The sequence below is a fragment of the Anas platyrhynchos genome, chromosome 8, assembly GCF_047663525.1.
Source record: "Anas platyrhynchos isolate ZD024472 breed Pekin duck chromosome 8, IASCAAS_PekinDuck_T2T, whole genome shotgun sequence".
Lineage (NCBI taxonomy): Eukaryota > Metazoa > Chordata > Aves > Anseriformes > Anatidae > Anas > Anas platyrhynchos.
In genome coordinates this window covers 14,580,696-14,603,755 of record NC_092594.1, presented here as the reverse complement: position 1 = coordinate 14,603,755, position 23,060 = coordinate 14,580,696, and the positions used below count along the sequence as shown (strand labels likewise).

General features: G+C 39.1%; 1 protein-coding gene across 1 annotated transcript in view; it reads right to left on the bottom strand.

Annotated features, from left to right (window-relative positions):
- The window catches only part of LOC101798333 (complement factor H), a 32,658-nt gene extending 10,344 nt beyond the window's left edge, over nucleotides 1-22,314 (bottom strand). Inside the window, exons 1-15 of the mRNA XM_072041893.1 lie at nucleotides 22,001-22,314; nucleotides 19,211-19,411; nucleotides 18,530-18,715; nucleotides 17,930-18,106; nucleotides 17,569-17,745; nucleotides 15,633-15,812; nucleotides 15,190-15,279; nucleotides 14,348-14,530; nucleotides 12,649-12,852; nucleotides 11,980-12,162; nucleotides 11,438-11,646; nucleotides 7,911-8,169; nucleotides 7,280-7,456; nucleotides 6,898-7,080; nucleotides 6,074-6,274 (exon numbers count right to left, since the gene is read on the bottom strand). Coding sequence (XP_071897994.1) covers nucleotides 6,074-6,274; nucleotides 6,898-7,080; nucleotides 7,280-7,456; nucleotides 7,911-8,169; nucleotides 11,438-11,646; nucleotides 11,980-12,162; nucleotides 12,649-12,852; nucleotides 14,348-14,530; nucleotides 15,190-15,279; nucleotides 15,633-15,812; nucleotides 17,569-17,745; nucleotides 17,930-18,106; nucleotides 18,530-18,715; nucleotides 19,211-19,411; nucleotides 22,001-22,082 — 2,692 coding nt within the window. The 5' untranslated portion in view covers nucleotides 22,083-22,314. The remainder of the gene's footprint in view (nucleotides 1-6,073; nucleotides 6,275-6,897; nucleotides 7,081-7,279; nucleotides 7,457-7,910; nucleotides 8,170-11,437; nucleotides 11,647-11,979; nucleotides 12,163-12,648; nucleotides 12,853-14,347; nucleotides 14,531-15,189; nucleotides 15,280-15,632; nucleotides 15,813-17,568; nucleotides 17,746-17,929; nucleotides 18,107-18,529; nucleotides 18,716-19,210; nucleotides 19,412-22,000) is intronic.
- Between the last annotated feature and the right edge of the window lie 746 nt (nucleotides 22,315-23,060).

The window sequence follows — 23,060 nt, the reverse complement described above, 5'->3', positions numbered from 1 at the left end:
CCACAAACAGCATATGACAAAGCTTTTCAGATACCACCGTGGGCCAGCTCTGTCTCACTTCCTCACCTTCTTATCCTCCCGTGCTTCACAAAGACGAGGCTCTCCACTCAGGAGATTTTGTGTTTAGTATTGCACCAAGAGGCCCTGCTCCTGCGGTCCGCTTTTAACTGGCACCATGGTCACCCAGGAGAACAGGCCACTCCTGTCTCTGCTCTGTTATCTGCCACCATTCCTGCCAGTGAATAGATCATTAACTTCAGGCATCATTTGTAGCTCGGTTCCTGGAAAACACTGAATTACCTTCTTAAAACAGCAACTGTTGATCCAGCAGCCATTTCCAGTCAGCTCTAATATGCTTGCATCATTTCATTATAAGGCATGTAGATAGGATTTTTTTTTTTTTTACAAAACAAGAAAAGCACAAGCGTTCTGCCTATGCAGGATCATGTTTTCTTATTTTTGCCTGAGAAAATATAGGCAGATTTAAAAGATCTGATCTCCACACCCAAGTAGAAGACGACTGTTCCTAGCAGAGGATGTGTTTGATCCCTTTGGCTTTGACTTGCTACAGGAGGATGCTCAGCAAGATCAGCCTGCTGCACTGATGCCACGGGCTGAAGACTGCTTGAAGGTGTGGCTCAGGAAAGAGAGAACATGGCTGTATTTACCCAGCTCTGAAAAGATGAACCTGCTACAAGCAGGGTAGCAAGGCTGCAGTGGACAAATTTGCTCTTTGACATTTGCCAGCGACCAGTGTCACGATTTCTGTAGTACACTGGGGTGGGGAGACCAGAGGGTTGTAGAGATTCTGGTGACAATCTTTAACTGGACACACACACAGATAAAACCAAGTGGTTAGAGTCTATGTGATTAGAAAGGTCTCTAGCAGCTTATGCTGACAGCCTACAGTGGAAACAATAGCACAGAGGAAGAGGAACTCCATGTACAGATGTCCAACACCGTGGAGGAGCCTGAGCCCACTACGTGCAGGAGCAGCCAGAATCCAGCACCTGACAATGGGCTGGAGAGGCTGTTCTCATGGGGCCAAGGTGTCGCTTTGACAAAGGATTGGTGGAGCAGGGTCTTAGTTCTGCATGTACTGTGGAACAGAAAGGTCAGAGTAGAAAATACTATCCTCCTGTTCTGTCCAAGCCATGGAAATTACTACACTGTAATCATCCAAGGCCCATGAGAACTGACTGAATAATAGAATCCAGGAATTGTGTGTTTATTTTACAAAATTGACATGAGGCAAGCATGTTCTGTCTTCCTGAATTTTCATTGGATCTGCAGCCGTGCAACATTCTCACAGGCCAGAGTCCCAGGAGTATAAACGTGCAAGTGTCAAAGCAATCCTACAAAGTAGTTACAGCAGATCATTTGAATAGTTGGAATGTTCTCAAATAGCAAATAAAACTGTTTGCTTCACTTTTCATTTAAGATTAATAATTAACTACTGAGTGGAACTCACATATTTCTATATTTTAAATAGTTTCATCCTTTACAGACATTCTCTTAAAATGCTTTCTCCTTTTCTTGTCCCTTGCTCAGATTCTCCATATTGTTATGCATTCTCAAGTTTAGCATTATAAGCCTCAAAGAACTACTACTTCCTAAAATTTCCACACATAGTGTGTCAACATTGCATTGTTCTGTTGCTTTCCCAGTCCTCATGCCACATATCACTTCCCCCTTCCCTCCCATGATTGGCTCACAGCCAACTGTGCCACTGAACACCCATTTCTGAAAGTTGACTGCAGTCATCTTGAAATATGAAGCAGCATTCATGCACCTTTTAATACCAGATAAACAACATACCTTTCCGATGAAATTTCCTGAAGTTCACACTTATTTTCCTGGAACAAATGTTTCCAAAGAGGTCTGACACTGATGAATTCAAAAGAACAAGCAACAAAATATTGCTTTACCTTTAACAACACATTTTGGGTATTTCAGTCTCCCATGGTTACACTGCGTCCTCCCAGGAGATGGAAGGGTAGTCTGGGGAAAATCATATCCCTCTTTACATTCAAAGTCTATGAGGTCACCATGTAGGAACATTAATTCTTCCTGTCTCCATTTTAACTCTAGGTTGTTATTGTTTAGAGCAGTTACATTAAGAATGCACAAATCTAGGAAATAAAAGCATAGTTCAATAAAAGCAATCAACTTTGGACAATGCTCCCAGATACATGATCTGATTTTTCTGGGTGATCCTTTAGTAACTCAGGCGTTGGACTTGATGATCCTTGTGCGTCCTTTCCAACTCAGATATTCTATGATTCTATGAAGAGATTTCTTAACTGCCTGTTGCAGGAGTTGAAAAAGAGAAATCTAAATCAGTAATTATAAATAGTTTGGAATCATGCAAGAAATAGAACTAAAAGCACATTTAGAAAGAAAGCAGAAATAAAGAAATAGTCTGAAGTAACAAATAGAACATGCAAAAATAATAAGCTCAGAAATCACACTTCAGATAGAATCGGGATTCTACAAATATTTGCAAACATACAGCAGCCAGGATATACCACTGAAGAAGAACAGAACAGAAGAAACAGGAAATTTAAGCTATTAACTTAACAAAGTGTTTTGACAATTCATTTGCTTCTTCCCTCCTTCCCCCCATGTTTTGTCAATTTATAAAGTATTTAGACATTTTCCTTTTTTTTATTGGCTTTTTTTTTTTTTCTTCATGAAGTTTGTGGTTTTCTTTAGGCTTTTTCAGGTACTTCAAGGTCAGTATTATTTCGGTTGCTTTCTGACAGACTTCTTAGTGCCAGGATCAAATTGGGTAACCTAGCTTTCTGTCCGACAATTAACCTCTAACTTTTGAATCCACTGCTCCACTTCAATAAAGCCTGACAAAGGGGCAGTTGAAAAAACAAATTCCTGCAAGTCTCAAGAGAATCAGTGCTTGACAGAGGCCCTTATTAATGATTTTCTGAAGGAAATGCAAGGAGAGATTGCCTATTGCACATTCTAACAAATGTGCAAAGCATGGTGTAGAAATTATTTCATTAGAGGAAGGAAAGAAGGATAAACTAAGAACTCTTGTAAGTCATCAGAAGTAGTATTCCTGCCTACATCTGTAAACTCCTAGTGGGAGATGTATAGGTTGTTTTGAGCAGCATACATGGGAGCTTCATGGAACAATTAGGAAGTCCAGAATTAAGAGGTGGATACAAGGACACAACAAACACAAAGGCTGAAAGTTTAAAAATGAAAGTCCAAGTCACAATACCTGCTAACCCTAACCAAAAAAACTATTTAGGCAAGGACTGCAGTCATTTCTTCTAAACATCTTTAGAAAGACAGGAAGAAATCCACTGAATGGAGGATGTGGAAGATAAAGAAATTAGAAAGCCTTCTAAAATAATGAGGCCAGCTGAGTTCTAGACCTCTTCACTCAGGAAAACAGAGGAACTAAGAACAGGCCAGAAGACACTTAGCAGCAGCGGGCTAGGTATAGTTGATAATGGTTCAGCCTCGTGTTTCTGAAATCTGTTAGCTCTAATGAAAGAGAAGAGGGAATCAATAAAAGATTATCTAGAGGTCCTTTCCAGATTTTCCTTTCTACATTACATGTCACAATTTTTTACTTTTTTTCTCACAAACCTTACCTAAGCAAGTCGGTTGTTCTGTCCAGTTTCCTTCTTTGCAGAAAACAGTGCTAGGTCCATCCAAAAAATAGTAAAGCTCAGAAAACTTGATTAAAATACAGTCAGGATTCTACAAATATTTGCAAACATACAGCAGCTAGGGTATACCACTGAAGAAGAACAGAACTTGTTTAATGTATCTTGAAAAGTTTTTGAAATAATTATGGAATATTAATCCATCCAAACAGACCTGTCATGCTTGGCAAGCCCTTGTGGCAATCCCTTGCTTCTCCCCCCCCCTATGTTTTGTCACTGTGTAAAGTATTTACACACTTTTTCTGTTTTGCTTTCTTGTTTTTTGTTTTTTTTTTCCCTGAAATAGAGGGCTAAGAAGAACACCGTTTTTAATCATCGGTGGAGAGGTACAGCTCTGCTCTATTTCTAATACAAGGAAGGGAGAGATGCAATTAGATCTTTAAAATAATATTAACACTGTTGAAAGCATCAGCATACCAACTGACTTTGGTCCAAAATTTTCATACCATAAAAGTGCATGTAAGTGAACTTCTATTTAGAAGTTTCAGTTTCAGATGCTCTAGATTTATTTTACTGATGTTCAGACTATTTCTGTGCCTTCTACACTCCTCACCTATGTCCACACTTGATAACTCTCTCCACCAAATATCACAGAGGCTCAAGTCTCCTTGTTAAAAGGAGAGCACTCGCCTTCACATCATGATGAGGCTGTGAGGACACTCATCTCTGCCATGACACCAGGCTAAACTCCCAGGAAACTACACGGAGAAGAAGCTAAGAGCACACAAGACCACACACACACTACTTGCTGATCAGCAAATTAGCTGCACACTTTAATTGACGTCTCAGTATGCCACCAAAGCCAGCCTACTTCAGGAAACAACTGTTAATAAAATAACAGTGAGATCAATACAGAACAGAAGTAAGAAGGAAGTACAGTCATTTGAATGGATAAAATGTAAATACTTTTACAAAAATGGTAACATATCAAAGCAATCATCCAAAAATTCAAAGGGAAAAAAGAAAGGCAAATTCCAACACAGAACATTGGCTAAGCTGCAAACACAGCACAATGAAACAGCAAACTCCAGGGAAAATTGAGCTCAAATCACTGGGTTGGTCAAAGGATCTTTCATTTCTCCAGCTGGGTTCCTTCATGCCTTTTCCATTTATCCAAAATACGCTGCAATGTAAAGAGAGGAAGTAGAAAAGGAATGAACACCAAGGCTGGCACATAGCCATGTTTCTTGAGAGCAGTGGACAGCAAAGTTGCCTAGCATTCCCATTGCTTCCGTTTGATTCCCCAGGCCCCTTGGAACAGGAGCAGCCCCACGACAGACACAAACTGGTAGAGGGTTAAGTGAAGGCCCCTAAAGCTGACCCTCCCTTCTTCTCCACAATTCTACAGAGCACTGTGCCCTCCACACAGAGCACTTACATTGACATCGAGGGTAGTTAATCACTCCATCCTGGCACTGTGCCTCAAAATCCTCTGGGTTTGAGACTGCCCGGAACCAAAAATTGCATTTAAATGAAATAGTCTCCTTAGAGTGATATATGTTAGATCTCCTCGAGTGTCTTAGTTTAATATTGTTCCTGTCCATAGCTGTCTCATTCAAACTACAGTTCCCTTGGGAAGAAAAAAAAAGTTAGAGAAAAACTAGAAAAAGAAAAGAACAGCCACCACCACAAGAAAAAGTACTTTCATCAGTTGCCTGTAGACCTCGTTGTCAACTCTCTGAAGCTGTTGGTACCAGCTGAGTGACTGACACTACTTATTCTCCTGTGCTGCATCCCTGCTGCATCTGTCCCCACCTGTATCAACGCACATTGCTGATGATGAAAGGCAAAAGCCCATTTCATACCCTTCAGCAATGTCACAGTAATTGCGGCTTGGGGAAATTGTATGAGGAGGCAAGCACAGGTTTCCTGCTGGAGAAGCCTGTGAAGGCGTGCAATGGGCATTGACCCCTGCCTCCACACACACCAGAGCAGGGCACAACCAGAGAGGAGCTGGGAAGGCCACGGGTGCAAAGGGAGCACAGCAGTGGCAGGCCTTGGAGACCCTGCAAGGAAATGGTCTCCCTCCCTTCAGCCCTGCCACAGTCCATGGCACCTTCTGATTTCAGAGAAGCCACTTGCAGGGAACTTACCAGCCCTTCCATCCTGCCTGGAACCAGCCGGGCAGGCCCAGCACCAGTAACCCTGATGAGCCCCAGCAAGCCTGTTCCCCAGGAGCCTTTCCAGCTCAGGTTCGCCAGTCGGCGGATTCCTGGGGGAACCTCCCCTCATGGCCTGCAGCTTTGCAGGGTGCTCTCCCACCTTGGAGCCCCGCTATTTCTTCCCCAGGCACACTTGCTAGGGGTTTTCTTCCCAGCTTCTGCGCTAAAAATGCACCAAGGCAGCGGCCAAGCAGTGACAGAGTGGAGGTGACTTACTTCCTGGCTTGCACCGTGGGTATTCTAATGTCCCATCCATGCACTGCACTCTGAAGGGGGAAGATGCTGGGTCCTGCACATGTCCTATTTTACAATCAAATTCAACAAAATCGCCTGATGTTGAGTACAGCTTTCTTTCTCCTCTCCATCTCAGCTCAATATTGTTTCTGTCCATATCTTCTTCAGAGGCCGTACAAGCCGCTTGGTAAAGGCAAGAGAAGGATGTGGTAAGTTCATACAAATGTACCACACATACGTTTTCTTCCCCTCTCTGAGCCTACAGGTGTACTTCACAAAACTCTTCCAGCAATGAGCTCTCACCCTCTGAGTTTTCCAACAGGAAAGACATTCTTAAGAAGGCAAAAGGGAAAAACAATGATGGCTGAGTCACTACACACTGTTGTGGAGAGGCCTTTGCCCTCTGACAGTCTCACAGGGCAAGGGGGAAGCACAGCCTGGGGTGGGGGCACTCAGCAATGAACTTCCCTGTGTCTTTTTGGGTTCTCTCCTTGCCCTTGTCCTAGCACTTCTCAAATTCATTCCCTTCTGGCCCTGGATTTCCTTGCACTCAGACAAAACCACTCGCGTGGATCTGCAGGTGACTGGGGGCAGGGAGGGACAGCAGGCAGCAGAGGCAGCTACACGAGCTGACCTCCAGAGGAAATTCCTTCTGCACAGGAGAAGCACCAGCTGCTCTTCTGCCCTGTCAGCGTCGCAGCCCCAACACAAGCGCTGCTTCACAAGTGCAGGGCCTGCAGGGCCTGAGAAAAAGACAACGAGCAGCTCACACAGCTCTGGGCCACTCAGCACCAGCTTCCACCTACCCAAGCAAACTGGGGGATTTGTCCAAAGCCCATTAATGCAGGTGATTTGCTCAGGTCCTTCCAGGATGTAGAAACTTGGGCATTTGTATTTCACAGTTTTACCATGGTCATATTCTGGTAATGGGAAGGAAAGGATGTCTCCGTATTGAATATCTGGAGGTGGGCCACATTTTCTATCCTTCTCTGAAAGAAGATTAGAAAGAAAACCATCCAAGTTTAGTTGCAAGAGAGGCCTAGCCACAAATTCTTCAGAAGACCATGTAGGCAGTACTTCGAGAGACTTGGAGGAAAACAGAGAGAAAACTGTCGGTTGGCGTTACATTAACTACTGTTCCTGGAAGACTAAGAAGGATCATAGACTACTTAGAAGTACAACCTATACCTTCACAGATTGGTGGTGTTGACCAAGTTCCCCTTCTGCAAAAAATTTCAGGGGGACCAGTGACCTGAAATCCTTCATGACACTGGTAGCGAACTGTTTCACCAGGCTCATACTTCTCCTTGCTCCTGCCTTCAAATGCAGCATTGGCCACTGCTGGAATACTTCCACATGGTCTTTCTGAAAAGATATGCAAACTTGAAACTTTGGGTAATGCGATGCACATAGAATGACTGTATTGTTCCCACCAAAAAAGATGCCTTTTATAGCATCAGCACATACCACTGTCTAGGGGAATTTAAGTAACCACGCAGCCACTAGATAACATACATAGATCAAGTGAGATGAAACCTTGATTACTGTTGATGTGCAGTAGACTACTGCAGGGCCCAAAAAAAGTCAGACTCCAAGAAGGAGCATCCTGAAACAGATGGGTGAAAACAAGAGCACCTGCAGGACTCTTCCTGCTGTCTGTTTACCACAGGCGTTCAATGCAACTCAAAACAGGGTCACGGACAGCTGCAGGACACGGGAGTTACCACGGTACATGGTAATGGTACATATGGTACATGGTGCAAGAGAATGAGAAATGTCCACCGTTGCCAAGTCAAACAGCAAAAAAAATTACCCTTACCCAAACACTGAGGTGGTCCAGGCATCCAGACTTTTCCATGGCATGTTACCCATTCTGATCCTGATAAAGCATATCCAGGGTCGCATGTGTATTGCACTCTGTCATTTTCCTCATATTCGGATTTAATGCCACTAACAATTTTGCCAAACTCAATGAGAGGTGGGTCTTCACATGCTGCTCCTGCAGAAGCTGTGCACAGGTTTCTGTTATTTGGCTGCACGTTGCTGTTTATATCCTGATTTATTGCTACCACCAATTCCTTCAAAATGAATAACAAGTGGGTGTTTGCATGCCCTTCCACCAGAAAATATAAAAAAAATTCTTCTCATCTGATAGATACTGCAGAGTAATCAGATCTCCAAAGAATGGTGCTACACAGCAGTTGAATAATATTCAGATAACCTGCTACCTGCATTTGGGAATAGATTGTACTAATAAATCATCTTGCTCTAAGAAATTTTGTGCTTCTACACTATTTTTACAGACTGTAACATAAGATGGAGTTACTAAAGTAAAAACACTTCAACTGAACAGATGAATAAACTTCTGAATTTCTCAGATTACAGCTCTTGTTTTCCAGTGTTATACTAAACTAGTGATTTACACTTACAGCCATGATGCTCTATTGTCTTTAATTCCTTGATGAAATCAGTTTGTCTCAAATTACCAAAATTAGTTCCATCTCTTTGAAATGAAAGAACTTGGATCGTTCTTTCAAAGTATAAGGTATGTGCATGGAAAGCACTTCTAAGATGTGCCTGTGTGGAGGGAGAAGAGTTTTGATATGCTGAAGAGTATGAAATGGATCAATTATAGAGTTTAAAACCAGTCATTTTAGTAAAGGTACATATTCAGTGAAGAGCTTCTTCAGGCTGCATTCGTCACAGAACTTACTGAAATGACAAAATACCCTAAGAGTTGTGCAATATTTTAAAATCAAATCAGAATTCTGCATTTAAATAGCATGTTCTCAGAATAACAGCAGCTCAAATGAAATACCAAGGAATTTATTATATGCATGTATGTTGAGGGGGTTATGTCTAGTTATAAATCTAGCAAAGAAGAGAACTCAGACAAAAAAAAAAAAAAAAAAAGAAAAAAAAAAAGGCAAGTATTCCCAAATATGACATTCTAAAATATAATTCTCATTCAGAACTTCTGAAACAGGTTCCACTAAAAGTGACAAATAATTTATTTTTCAGTTCCATATTCTTGATTGTCACCGGTCACTACACATCACTTAAAGCATGGATTTCCATTTAAAGACTTACCTTTATGTGTAGCACAACACATCCACAGCAGAAACCCTGTGGTGAGGTGCAGCAGTGTCATTTCCACGTTTTAGAAATTAAAGATGTCCTCTGCAAAAGACTTGCTGTTTCCTCTACTCCAAATTGCATATACTATTATTCAACTCCCACCTTTCTGAGCGTTGCCCTTGCAAACTCCTCCCCTAATTTTCTTGTGACACAGTAGACATTCTGCACAGATATTAAACAAGCAATTCCTGCAAAAATTCTTCAGTAATTTCTCACAAAACCTTTCAGACTGAACTTGACACAGCACACTTATGAAAACCATCAGCAAAGACTCCCGGTGTGTTTATAAAACACATCTTGTTTTTCCAGTGTCATCACGTAAAATTTTTTTACGGGCAAAAATTACATTATATGTGGAGCCAAAAATTTATCAACACCCTTACTGAAATCTTGAGAGCCTAACAAAAACACATTTGCTAGCCAACAGCTTCACAATTTCTGTAGTACACTGGGGTGGGGAGACCAGAGGGTTGTAGAGATTCTGGTGACAATCTTTAACTGGACACACATACAGATAAAACCAAGTGCTTAGAGTCTACGTGATTAGAAAGGTCTCTAGCAGCTTATGCTGACAGCCTACAGTGGAAACAATAGCACAGAGGAAGAGGAACTCCATGTACAGATGCCCAACACCGTGGAGGAGCCTGAGCCCACTACGTGCAGGAGCAGCCAGAATCCAGCACCTGACAATGGGCTGGAGTGGCTGTTCTCATGGGGCCAAGGTGTCGCTTTGATGCAGGATCGGTGGAGCAGGGTCTTAGTTCTCACGGGCCTTGGATGATTACAGGATAGTAATTTCCATGGCTTGGACAGAACAGGAGGATAGTATTTTCTACTCTGACCTTTCTGTTCCACAGCACATGCAGAAGTGACCGACTTCTAAAATCCAGCAATTCTGTATCATGACTTCAGAAAACAAACCACCATCTCTTCAAACATGGGAAATCGCTTCAAATGTTACTCTCAAGAAATATTCCAGAGACAGACTTGAATCCTTTTCCCTCCTTTTCCAGTAGGTCTGCTCTTTAAGGAGAAGGGTCTTCTGATATTTCCCAAATATTCACTTGCTTCATTCAGAGTTCCTCAAAGGAGGAGGCAAGAACTTAACCGGAATACAGAAATGGCAGTCTATAAATACATCCAAATGGCTTTTTGCTGAAGTTGGCAGAAATCTTGCATAAACACAAGGTTGTTCTGCAAGCAGAAAAGTTAACAAATACCAGAACAATCTTGAAAACATTTGCACGTGCCAAACTCGGTGAAGAAACATCATCGTGTCATCTGCCTGCTCCCGAACTAGCACCTTTGCCGTGAAACAACAGAACTGAGATATATGGCGATTCTGGTGCTATTAGAAGGCTCTACTATGTGAGGAAAGGCACTAACAGAAACACAAAATAGTTATTCTTATTGTGCCTTTCACAAAAAAAAACATCCCCCCTGTTTCTTTGCTGAATGTTTAAGATGACATAGCTGGGAGGAGACTTTCCTTCTGTTTTTGGCTTCCTGTTGGGAGAGTACAGAGAAAGAGAAACAGACTCTTCTCAGACACAGAGTGACAGGAGATCACTGTGCATTTTTGTGTTTATTTTACAAAATTGACATGAGGCAAGCATGTTCTGTCTTCCTGAATTTTCATTGGATCTGCAGCCGTGCAACATTCTCACAGGCTAGAGTCCCAGGAGTATAAACGTGCAAGTGTCAAAGCAATCCTACAAAGTAGTTACAGCAGATCATTTGAATAGTTGGCACATTCTCAAATAGCAAATAAAACTGTTTGCTTCACTTTTCATTTAAGATTAATAATTAACTACTGAGTGGAACTCACATATTTCTATATTTTAAATAGTTTCATCCTTTACAGACATTCTCTTAAAATGCTTTCTCCTTTTCTTGTCCCTTGCTCAGATTCTCCATATTGTTATGCATTCTCAAGTTTAGCATTATAAGCCTCAAAGAACTACTACTTCCTAAAATTTCCACACATAGTGTGTCAACATTGCATTGTTCTGGTGCTTTCCCAGTCCTCATGCCACATACCACTTCCCCACTTCCATCCCAATTTGGCTCACAGCCAACTGTGCCACTGAACACCCATTTCTGAAAGTTGACTGCAGTCATCTTGAAATATGAAGCAGTATTCATGCACCTTTTAATTCCAGATAAACAACATACCTTTCCTATGAAATTTCCTGAAGTTCACACTTATTTTCCTCTTTCGACACATCTTGGATACGCTAGCTGGCCTCTCTTACACTGCACTTGAAATAAAGTTGTACCAGATTCTTCTCCAAAATGGTTCTGTTTGCAGTAAAATCCAACATAATCCCCATGGTAGAAGTAAACTTGGTTCTCATAAAACCCTTCCAGCAGAACATTATTTTTCTCCATTTCATTTTTTGACAAAGTGCATGGCTCTAAAGAACAGAGACATATTCAGTGTCAATAAATCAATTATTTTTGAAATCATGTCATTGTGACTGCAATTGACACGGAGAATGCAGGCTATTATTCCCCATTCTCTTAATATACTATATGTGACATCACTGTATTTTTGGACTCTGCAGGCATGTCAGACTTATGTAATAGAAAAGCCAAAAACTCTTACTCTCGCATCTGTTAAAGCTGTCATCTCAAAATGAAAAAGAGATGAGGTTAAGATCTTAATGTTCCAGCTGACAACACCCAAGTTACAAATACAAAGCATCTGAGTAGGAGAAATAAAAGTTTATGTATCTTCTCATGCCTACCTATACAAACTGGTGGTGAGGTCCACTGGCCTGCAGAACAGTAGATTCTCTCAGATCCTTGCATGAAATGATAGTCATAGCAACTATACTGAACTGAAGAACCACTCTCATACTGGGCCAGGGGTGGGAGTTTAAGAGCTCCATTTGCAATAGGAGGTGGAGAGTCACATTTTTCCATCGGAGCTGCAATAACGTCAAAAATCTTTGTGAAACGTTCAACATGAGAAACTAACAAAGCAGCAGCTTTAAACTGCCAACACTAGGTAACTATCAACTCTCAGTGCCTGCTCATTACTGCTGCATTACGTCTCAAACCCGAACGTAACCTCCCATCTAATTCTAACCACAAGAAACCCCTTGCGTGCATTTCATTGTTTACAGGTGTCTTTCTACAGAGCTTTGAGTTCCCCATGCTTGGAGAACAGCTCCTTCCTCCCTTCTACGGCCTTTCCATCCAAGGAAGTTGTATTGTTTTTGCTATGCACACATATATTTATCAATCAATGTACCTGTATTGCTTAGGGATATGTGTGTGCGCCTGTATCGTCTGACACTAAACATTGATTTTTATTGACAATAAATTCCAGGCCTCCACCGCTGGAGCAAATGTTTCCAAAGAGGTCTGACACTGATGAATTCAAAAGAACAAGCAACAAAATATTGCTTTACCTTTAACAACACATTTTGGGTATTTCAGTCTCCCATGGTTACACTGCGTCCTCCCAGGAGATGGAAGGGTAGTCTGGGGAAAATCATATCCCTCTTTACATTCAAACTCTATGAGGTCACCATGTAGGAACATTAATTCTTCCTGTCTCCATTTTAACTCTAGGTTGTTATTGTTTAGAGTAGTTGCATTAAGAACACATGGATCTAGGAAATAAAAGCATAGTTCAATAAAAGCAAACTTTGGACAATGCTCCCAGATACATGATCTGATTTTTCTGGGTGATCCTTTAGTAACTCAGGCGTTGGACTTGATGATCCTTGTGCGTCCTTTCCAACTCAGATATTCTATGATTCTATGATTCTATGAAGAGATTTCTTAACTGCCTGTTGCAGGAGTTGAAAAAGAGAAATCTAAATCAGTAATTATAAATTGTTTTGGAATCATGCAAGAAATAGAACTAAAAGCACATTTAGAAAGAAAGCAGAAATAAAGAAATAGTCTGAAGTAACAAATAGAACATGCAAAAATAATAAGCTCAGAAATCACACTTCAGATAGAATCGGGATTCTACAAATATTTGCAAACATACAGCAGCCAGGATATACCACTGAAGAAGAACAGAACAGAAGAAACAGGAAATTTAAGCTATTAACTTAACAAAGTGTTTTGACAATTCATTTGCTTCTTCCCTCCTTCCCCCCATGTTTTGTCAATTTATAAAGTATTTAGACATTTTCCTTTTTTTTATTGGCTTTTTTTTTTTTTTCTTCATGAAGTTTGTGGTTTTCTTTAGGCTTTTTCAGGTACTTCAAGGTCAGTATTATTTCGGTTGCTTTCTGACAGACTTCTTAGTGCCAGGATCAAATTGGGTAACCTAGCTTTCTGTCCGACAATTAACCTCTAACTTTTGAATCCACTGCTCCACTTCAATAAAGCCTGACAAAGGGGCAGTTGAAAAAACAAATTTCTGCAAGTCTCAAGAGAATCAGTGCTTGACAGAGGCCCTTATTAATGATTTTCTGAAGGAAATGCAAGGAGAGATTGCCTATTGCACATTCTAACAAATGTGCAAAGCATGGTGTAGAAATTATTTCATTAGAGGAAGGAAAGAAGGATAAACTAAGAACTCTTGTAAATCATCAGAAGTAGTATTCCTGCCTACATCTGTAAACTCCTAGTGGGAGATGTATAGGTTGTTTTGAGCAGCATACATGGGAGCTTCATGGAACAATTAGGAAGTCCGGAATTAAGAGGTGGATACAAGGACACAACAAACACAAAGGCTGAAAGTTTAAAAATGAAAGTCCAAGTCACAATACCTGCTAACCCTAACCAAAAAAACTATTTAGGCAAGGACTGCAGTCATTTCTTCTAAACATCTTTAGAAAGACAGGAAGAAATCCACTGAATGGAGGATGTGGAAGATAACGAAATTAGAAAGCCTTCTAAAATAATGAGGCCAGCTGAGTTCTAGACCTCTTCACTCAGGAAAACAGAGGAACTAAGAACAGGCCAGAAGACACTTAGCAGCAGCGGGCTAGGTATAGTTGATAATGGTTCAGCCTCGTGTTTCTGAAATCTGTTAGCTCTAATGAAAGAGAAGAGGGAGTCATTAAAAGATTATCTAGAGGTCCTTTCCAGATTTTTCTTTCTACATTACATGTCACAATTTTTTACTTTTTTTCTCACAAACCTTACCTAAGCAAGTCGGTTGTTCTGTCCAGTTTCCTTCTTTGCAGTAAACAGTGGTAGGTCCATCCAAAAAATGGTAAAGTTGGCAACCATATTCTACTGAAGAACCATTTTTGTAGCTAAGCAATAGGGGGCTAAGAAGAACACCGTTTTTAATCACCGGTGGAGAGGTACAGCTCTGCTGCATTTCTAATACAAGGAAGGGAGAGATGCAATTAGATCTTTAAAATAATATTAACACTGTTGAAAGCATCAGCATACCAACTGACTTTGGTCCAAAATTTTCATACCATAAAAGTGCATGTAAGTGAACTTCTATTTAGAAGTTTCAGTTTCAGATGCTCTAGATTTATTTTACTGATGTTCAGACTATTTCTGTGCCTTCTACACTCCTCACCTATGTCCACACTTGACTCCTGCTGGGTTACAGTCAATACGGATTGGTTGCTTTTCTGTGCTGAGATTGTCTTTATTTGTTGCTTGAAATGTTAAACCCATATGGAGTTCAGAATAAACCTCAGTGAGTTACTAAACAAAGGATCGAAATACTCTTGAATCTGCATGTTCAGAGATTATCAACAGAAGAGGTACAAAATGACTGATGGTAAACGCTAACGCATGAAATAAAATTACATATATGGGACAGACTTATAAGTGTAGTTTACAGTCACAGAAGACGGTGATCATTCACTCAGCTTCTTATACATAGAACATACGCAAACATTTTAAAGAGTAAGGAATTGTGATATAGCAAAAAAGTAGTAAGGTTAGTCATAAAAATGCCTATAACATCATTGGTGGCCATTGAATTCTCTATTAAATTAACAAATAAATCAAGGTTCACCTACTCGTTTCTTCACTGTGATACGTTTTGCTTGTCCTTATTGCTGCATCTAGCTCAAGTGATGTTGGCTCAGATTCCTGTTTATTTATAGATCCTAAAACCACAGCAGAAACTTAGAATCAGGCTTGTTCAAAAACAATTCATTTTCAAAAACACATACACACACAAAAAAAATACCACAAAACACCGATGTTTTATAAGATGTAATAAAAATCAGTATTCCAAGGGAGAGCTACACAACATGGATTCCAGTTCAATCCATCCAGCTCATCCTCATCTCTTAATCTGTGAATGATTGATTGGCTGCAAAATTATATAGCATTTTATCTCTCGCACATTTAACAAAGGAGAACAAACAGCTTTGCAGACATTTAAACTGAGGCTCTATTAGGAAAATCAAGGCATTGTTTGAACATCCATTTCTGCTTTGGCGCTGGAAGTACTAACCGATACAAATAGGAGGTGATGTCCATTTTCCTTTTTCACACTGAATTTCCTCATATCCTCTTATTTCAAATTTACTTTGACACTGTATACGAACTTTGTCGCCATTATGATATGTTCTCCTAACTGTGGTGACATGGGCATGAGGAGGAAGTGGTGGTGGAGGACATTTATTTCTTACATCTGAAAATTAAAGAACACAATGTTTGCTCACTAAGCAAAACAGTAAGCAAAACAATTCATTTTACTATACAGTGCATAAGCCAATTGTTCAGGTGATGTTTCTGGTTAATCCACAGCAACATCTTACCCCTCATTTTCTCCCTGAAATAAAATCCAGAACAGAAAAGTGATTTTATTTCAACAAGTGTATAAAAGAGAGGAATTATGCAATTGCACCGTTATAAACAAATCCATAATTTCTCAGCATAAACTCAGGAAAATGTTCCTTAAAGGTCTTCATGAAATAGACATTTCCCATGCTACCTGTTGCTATAATATTTACCACAGTGTATGTATCAATTCTAATGCTACAGAAGCAGCAATACTGGCAGCCCATTTCCTATCCCCAGATGAAGGTTGAGATCGGTATATCCTCAAAACTAGATTTAGGCCATGTACTCACTTCTCCTGAGTGCTACCCCTTCTTTGCACTCACCTAGGGAAAAAATCCTGAACAAACATAGGCCTGGGGGACATACTAACAAGCCATTTACCTGGGAGGCTCCAGTGCATTTTAAACTCTAGGATATCTCCTAGGAAAGGAACAAGAATTTCATCTTTGTACCAATCCCGTTATTTCTACAAGTACAGCTAACAAAGGCTTGCTGTGTTGAGTTTTGGGCCTCTCATTACAAGAAGGGTATTGAGTTACTTGAGTGTGTGCAAAGAAAAGCAACCAAGCTGGTGAAGGGACTAGAAAGTGAGACATATGAATAACAGCTGAGGGAACTGGGGCTGTTTAGTCTGGAGAAAAGAAAGCTGAGGGGAGACCTCATTGCTCCCTGTAACTACCTGAAGGGAGGTTGCAGCAAGGGAAGCATCAGTTTCTTTTATTGGGTCAGAAGTGGTAGAACATGAGGCAATGGCCTCATGTTGCACATGAGGTTTAGATTGGATATCGGGAAGAATTTCTTCACCCAAGAGGTTTGAAACATAACATCAGCGTATGTTCTTTCAGTAATATTAAATATTCTCAGCTAGTTCATTTTCTCTGTTTTCTGCTGTACGTTGTAGCTCACAGTTCTGCATCACTAGGCCTTTCATTCTTCTGAAAGGACTTTTTCTTTTTTTGTTTGTTTGTTGTTTTTTTGTGTGTGTTTTTTTTTTTTTTGGGGGGGGGGGGGGAGGGGCAGAATTTCGTATCCCCCAAAGACTATGGAAGCAATAATAATTGCCAAAAGCATGTTTCTTTCCTCAGGATGACCCTTCTAGTTAATTCCATCCAAAACATACAGTTTGGTGAGGCTGCAAAACTGAAAAGCACTGAATAACACAAGCTAGGAAAAAGTTGTAAATAAATAAAATAATTCTTACACCTCAAGAAGTATGTTTCCACCTCATGAAGCTCCTACACATGCTTGATTAATTCTTCACATAGTGTCAACATGGTTTATCTTGAATTTTAAGGGCTGAGCATCTTCCCTGTAATTGTTTCTTTGTACTTTTCCAGGAAACAACACACAGAGAAGTAAGAGAAGAGAACAGTATCTGCTCTATTTTTAGATTCCACTGAAAACAGGCAGAAGCAGCCTAATTCCAGTTATCACTGGCTCCTCCCTTCTACTTTGGCTCCATGCTTTTCTGCTAACTCTTCATTTATATTTAGGTGGTCAACTGGTATAAAAGCATATTTTTATTTTGCATTCATAAAGCATTTCATTTCATGAAAGAAAGTACTAGGGAAAGACTATATACTACAAACGTAAAAATACGCTACCTTCACACACTGGAGGATCTGGATACCATCCAAAATAATAACATTGAATTAGGTCAAATTCACGGAAAGAATAATTTGCCTCACAGAAAAAATGAACAACATCTCCCTCTTCATAGATTTTCTTCACAGGATAGAAACCTCCATGTTCTATTCTACTCAAAGGGTGGCAAGTTATTTCTAGGAAGAAAACACAAAGCAGAGAAAAACAGTTGATAGAGGCTAGAAGGCTTCCTTAAAAAACAACAAAAACAAACAAACAACAACCTTTAACAGTTTAAAAAATAAAGCTGTTTGTAAATTTTTATTCAGTTGTAGAATAAGTCACATTTCAAACAGAATTATTTCCATGCCCACTACATACTAGTGCAGTTTGGAGTAAGGGACCACCCATGTGCTAGGCACCTTGCTTCTTCTGTAGTGTTTCCTCCTGCAGTGTGATATCCCTCATCACATTCATATAGCAGTGTTTCGTTCACTCGAAGCTCTTGCTGGGTTGTGAAGTAATAGCCATGATGTAAATCAGGTACTTGGCATGACTCTTAAATAGAACGTACACATAATGTTAATTGCTCTTTTCATTTAAAGTTACTCATCTAAAATTTTAGTTAAAAGTTATCATATCTGAGGAAAAGACTTTGCAGGTAATGAATAATTAAAAATGCATTATTTTACACAGGTTCTCCAGTCTTTGTTTCCGAACAAAGTTTGGTTGGAAATAGATTTATTTGAAACAATATTATTTCATCTATATTGAATCCATCTACATATAACTTTATCTATGCCAATTGACTAAACAACCAATGTGTGAAATCTGAGAACTTCATCGCACGACGTACAGGTGAGAACTTGCTTGAGGAGCATCCAAGTGTCATAACATTGGCAATTTGACAACACAGGCACAGCAAGGACAGCAGAATTTTATATATATAAAAATTGTAAGGAGGGAAATGCACAATCCTACCAAAATTTTTAGTACAGCTTGGCTGTGAGGACCATCCATCCGCTTGACATTGTACCGTATCCTCGGTACCACCATTTGGAGTGTGGTAGCCTAGATTACATTTGTACTGCAGTTTCTCATGTATTTTGAAGGACATTTCTGTACCATAAAAAAAGCCATTTTCCAAAAGAGGCTTCTTACATTTTTCTAAATGAAAAGAGACAGCTTGGTTAGAAGAAAGAATTAATGGAATGTGTTGTTCTTCAATAAGCAAGGGAAAAGGGCTTTTAATTATCTCCATCTGATTTTATTTTCTTGATCTGTTGAAGCAACTCTGCCACAATCATCAGATACAAACATATGTTAATATCATGGAACATGAGAACCAAAGAATCTAGAGCTATGGAGACTCAGATACATATCAGGGACAAAACTGTCAATTGATTTTCCAGAAATAAGGTAGACTGGCAACTTTCTTGAAACTCTTATAAAAGCATATATTTTAAGGGCTCTTACCATATGTATTATTGTAAAAATATTCCATATATCGAAATGTAGTTTGTATACATCATGTATTTAACCTTGTCCTAATATGCATTTTATCCCTTCTGTTCTGCAGCTTTTGACCCTGTATGCTTAAGGAAATTGAGCTAGAAAAGTTTCCCACTAGAAACAATAATGAACTTAATAAAGCTAACTCACTGTAGCACTGTGGCACTGGAGACCATCCTTTTGCTGTACAAGTTATTCTTCCTTCTTGAGTCCCAGTTTCAGTTGTATAACCAGCAACACAAGAATAGGAAAGTTTTTTGTCTTTACGCATAGGAAAATAGTAACCTTTGAAATTATAATAGTATGGGGCAATCTTTCCATTTTCTATATGTGGCAAATCACAAAATTTATCTGCAAAGAGATGATAAACATTTCTCACTAAGAACCTCATCCCATACAAGATTTTTTTTTGCATTAATTTGTTTAAAGTAAGTTGGATTGATTCAGGCTTTCAAACAAGATGAATGAAATTGTGAATACTAACAAGGTCACAGCTAATTTCTTTGGCAGTCATTATTAGATCAAAAATGATTCATCTAAGTATCCATACTTGTTCTATTTACTTATTTATTAAATCTCATCTTAAGCATGAAAGTTTTTATAAGACTCACTGAAATTAATATATATATCAGAATTATATCTGCTTTTGATTTTTAGGTGTACAGAAATATCACCTATAGAATGAAACTTGCTCACATCAGCTGTACAAAACTGATGCAGAACACATTTGATGCTTTTTAGCCTGGAAGATGTAAATAAGGGCACCCTCTACTGAATAACTGTATTGAGGCATGCTCTAAAATACAGTGCCAAGACTTAGCTATGCCATAGCCACATGGTATAAGAATGACAAATTGAATAAGAATAAGCATGACAAACTGCCAGGAGATAATATAAGAATTAAACTTGCTGATGGAAGGGTGTTAAAGAACAGTTGTAAGGGAAAAAATAAAAAGAAGAAATAGAGGTTAAGCAAAGAAAAAGCAGAACAGCAAATAATTACAAGAAAAAAAAAAAGGGGGAAAGAAAAAAGCAGTAATAAGAAAATATTTCAAATTAGTGCTGAATGTGACGCTTCAGTGTGAAAACAAAAACAAAGAACTCTCCTAGCTGAGATGACATAGGCATAAGGAGGAAGTGGTGGTGGAGGACATTTATTTCTTACATCTGAAAACTAAAAATACATAATGTTTGCTCAACTAAGCAAAACAGTAAGCAAAGCAATTCATTTTACTATACAGTGCATAAGCCAATTGTTCAGGTGATTCTGACTGATCCAGAATGGCTTCTTACCCCTCGTTTTCTCACCAAAATGAAAATCCAGATCAAAAAAGTGATTTTATTTCAACAAGTGTATAAAAGAGAGGAATTATGCAATTGCACCGTTATAAACAAATCCATAATTTCTCAGCATAAACTCAGGAAAATGTTCCTTAAAGGTCTTCATGAAATAGACATTTCCCATGCTACCTGTTGCTATAATATTTACCACAGTGTATGTATCAATTCTAATGCTACAGAAGCAGCAATACTGGCAGCCCATTTCCTATCCCCAGATGAAGGTTGAGATCGGTATATCCTCAAAACTAGATTTAGGCCATGTACTCACTTCTCCTGAGTGCTACCCCTTCTTTGCACTCACCTAGGGAAAAAATCCTGAACAAACATAGGCCTGGGGGACATACTAACAAGCCATTTACCTGGGAGGCTCCAGTGCATTTTAAACTCTAGGATATCTCCTAGGAAAGGAACAAGAATTTCATCTTTGTACCAATCCCGTTATTTCTACAAGTACAGCTAACAAAGGCTTGCTGTGTTGAGTTTTGGGCCTCTCATTACAAGAAGGGTATTGAGTTACTTGAGTGTGTGCAAAGAAAAGCAACCAAGCTGGTGAAGGGACTAGAAAGTGAGACATATGAGGAAAACTGAAACAAACAAAAAGAACAAACAATATTTATATTTGGATTTCTTTTACAACTATTCCTTGGGACTTAAAATCTCTCGATGGCATGGTAAGTCAATGTAATTTGAAGAATCTAATTTGAACCTTGATAAATTATTGCACCTTTCCTCAAACAAGTCACCAGAATTTGCTGCAGAATTTTTTAAATAAATTACCCAGATAATCTCATTGCTTATATTTCCCTTCCCCACACTGCTACTGCATTATATCTAAATTAAATGAGAAAAACAACAACAACAAAAACTTGTTGATTCAGATTTTAGAGTAGTTTTAAGTCAGAAGTGGTTGCTACCTACATACCTTTTGTTTGACTTTTAAAAACATACCAATGTAATTTCAACTGCTTTGCATAAGAACAAAACACTGGTGAAGACAGAAGCAATAGCAACAAATATGTTGGACTGAAATACATATTAGTAGATTCAAAAGAAAATGAAAAAGAGAGACATCCTTTTACTTAATGGAGATGTAGCCCAATGAACAGTCCATAGCATTGCGAAGTTGCAGTTCAGGTGGCATGCAACCTATATAAACCCAGGAATTTAAAACAGTACTGCAAATAGGGATAAGAAATGTGAAACATTTCCCCAAACTAGTTACTACAGGCTCTATTTAACTTCTGCTCTTTTGCTCAGTGGTCAGACAAGACATTCCAATTACATGTCATTATATATAATGCTTAGGGGTGTAAAATTCAATTTGTGTAAGTGCCTCAAAATGGCTCAAATACATTTCGAACAGAAAACTTTTCTGAAAAAGTTTGAACCTTTCTATTTTACAGCTTCAAAGCTTAGACATGATTCTGTAGATCTGATAAGAAGCAACAACTGAATCATAATCATCAGCCATCTCACAAAACTGTATTTAAAAAGCAGTGTTTATTCTTGGTAAAGATATGAAAGACACTGCACTTAAGGCAGCTAAACTGCATGTTTTGAACTCAATGTATACTTATTAACAGAATTCAGCGTTCTTACCTTCTGCAAAGAGTTTGCCTGAATTCATCACAACTAGGAAGAAAAAACAGCATTTAAATCTCATCTTCATTACCATCTCCATCAATAGTTTTCACCATCTGCGAAGACTCCAAGTATTGCTTCTGTAAATTATTAACTGAATTTTCAAAGGTATTCACAAATACTCTAGTGTCCACAGTATTTTGTAACAAGAGTTACTTTGCTGAAAACATTATTTTTATTTAATTCTCCAAATACTCTATACTCTAATCATACTTGCAGAACTCTTCTTCCATTTGGCATGCTTTGTATCAGCAAAGATAGAATTTATCATTTTACAGTGAAAACAGGCCACAAACTTAAACTAACTTAACACTGTTCCCCTCAAAACCTTTGAGTTCCAAGTCTAAAGGGCATTCTGTTATCAGGATATTTACCTTGGCTACAATAAGAGGGAAAATAAATAAATAAACCTCCCCTTCTCCCCCCACACTTTCTCTTTCCCCATATAACCATTCTGTTTTATCCTTTATATTATTCATTCTGGAAGCTCTTACATTAAGGAGAACTGTTATTACTTATCCTTACGTTCTGTAGCATACAGCTATCTCCTTAAGGTCTTTTTTTTTTTTTTTTTTAAACCAAAGAAAGACAGAACCTTATTATTCCCTAAGGAAGTCAGATTAATTTCTTAACAATGGGGTGTTCGGACCAGATGACCTTGGAGGTCTTTTCCAACCTTAATGATTCTATGATTTTATTGGGAGTGTTTAAGGAAAGGTAGGATGTGATGCTTAGGGGCATGATTTAGTGGGTGATATCAGGGGTAGGGGGACAGTTAGACCAACTGATCTTGGAGGTCTTTTTCAGACCTAATGATTCTGATTGACTTGAACAGATTGACTTATGGCTACGAGTTGATTTAGTATCAAATTTCTGCCCTTAGGAAACATAATCTCCAAACCTTGTGGGAAGATTTGCTCTAAGAAAACACAAATCCAAGGCACAATAGAACACAATTTAAGGGAGATACTGTGATGAATACTCTTCAGCTGTGACGAATACCCTTCAGCTGGATGAG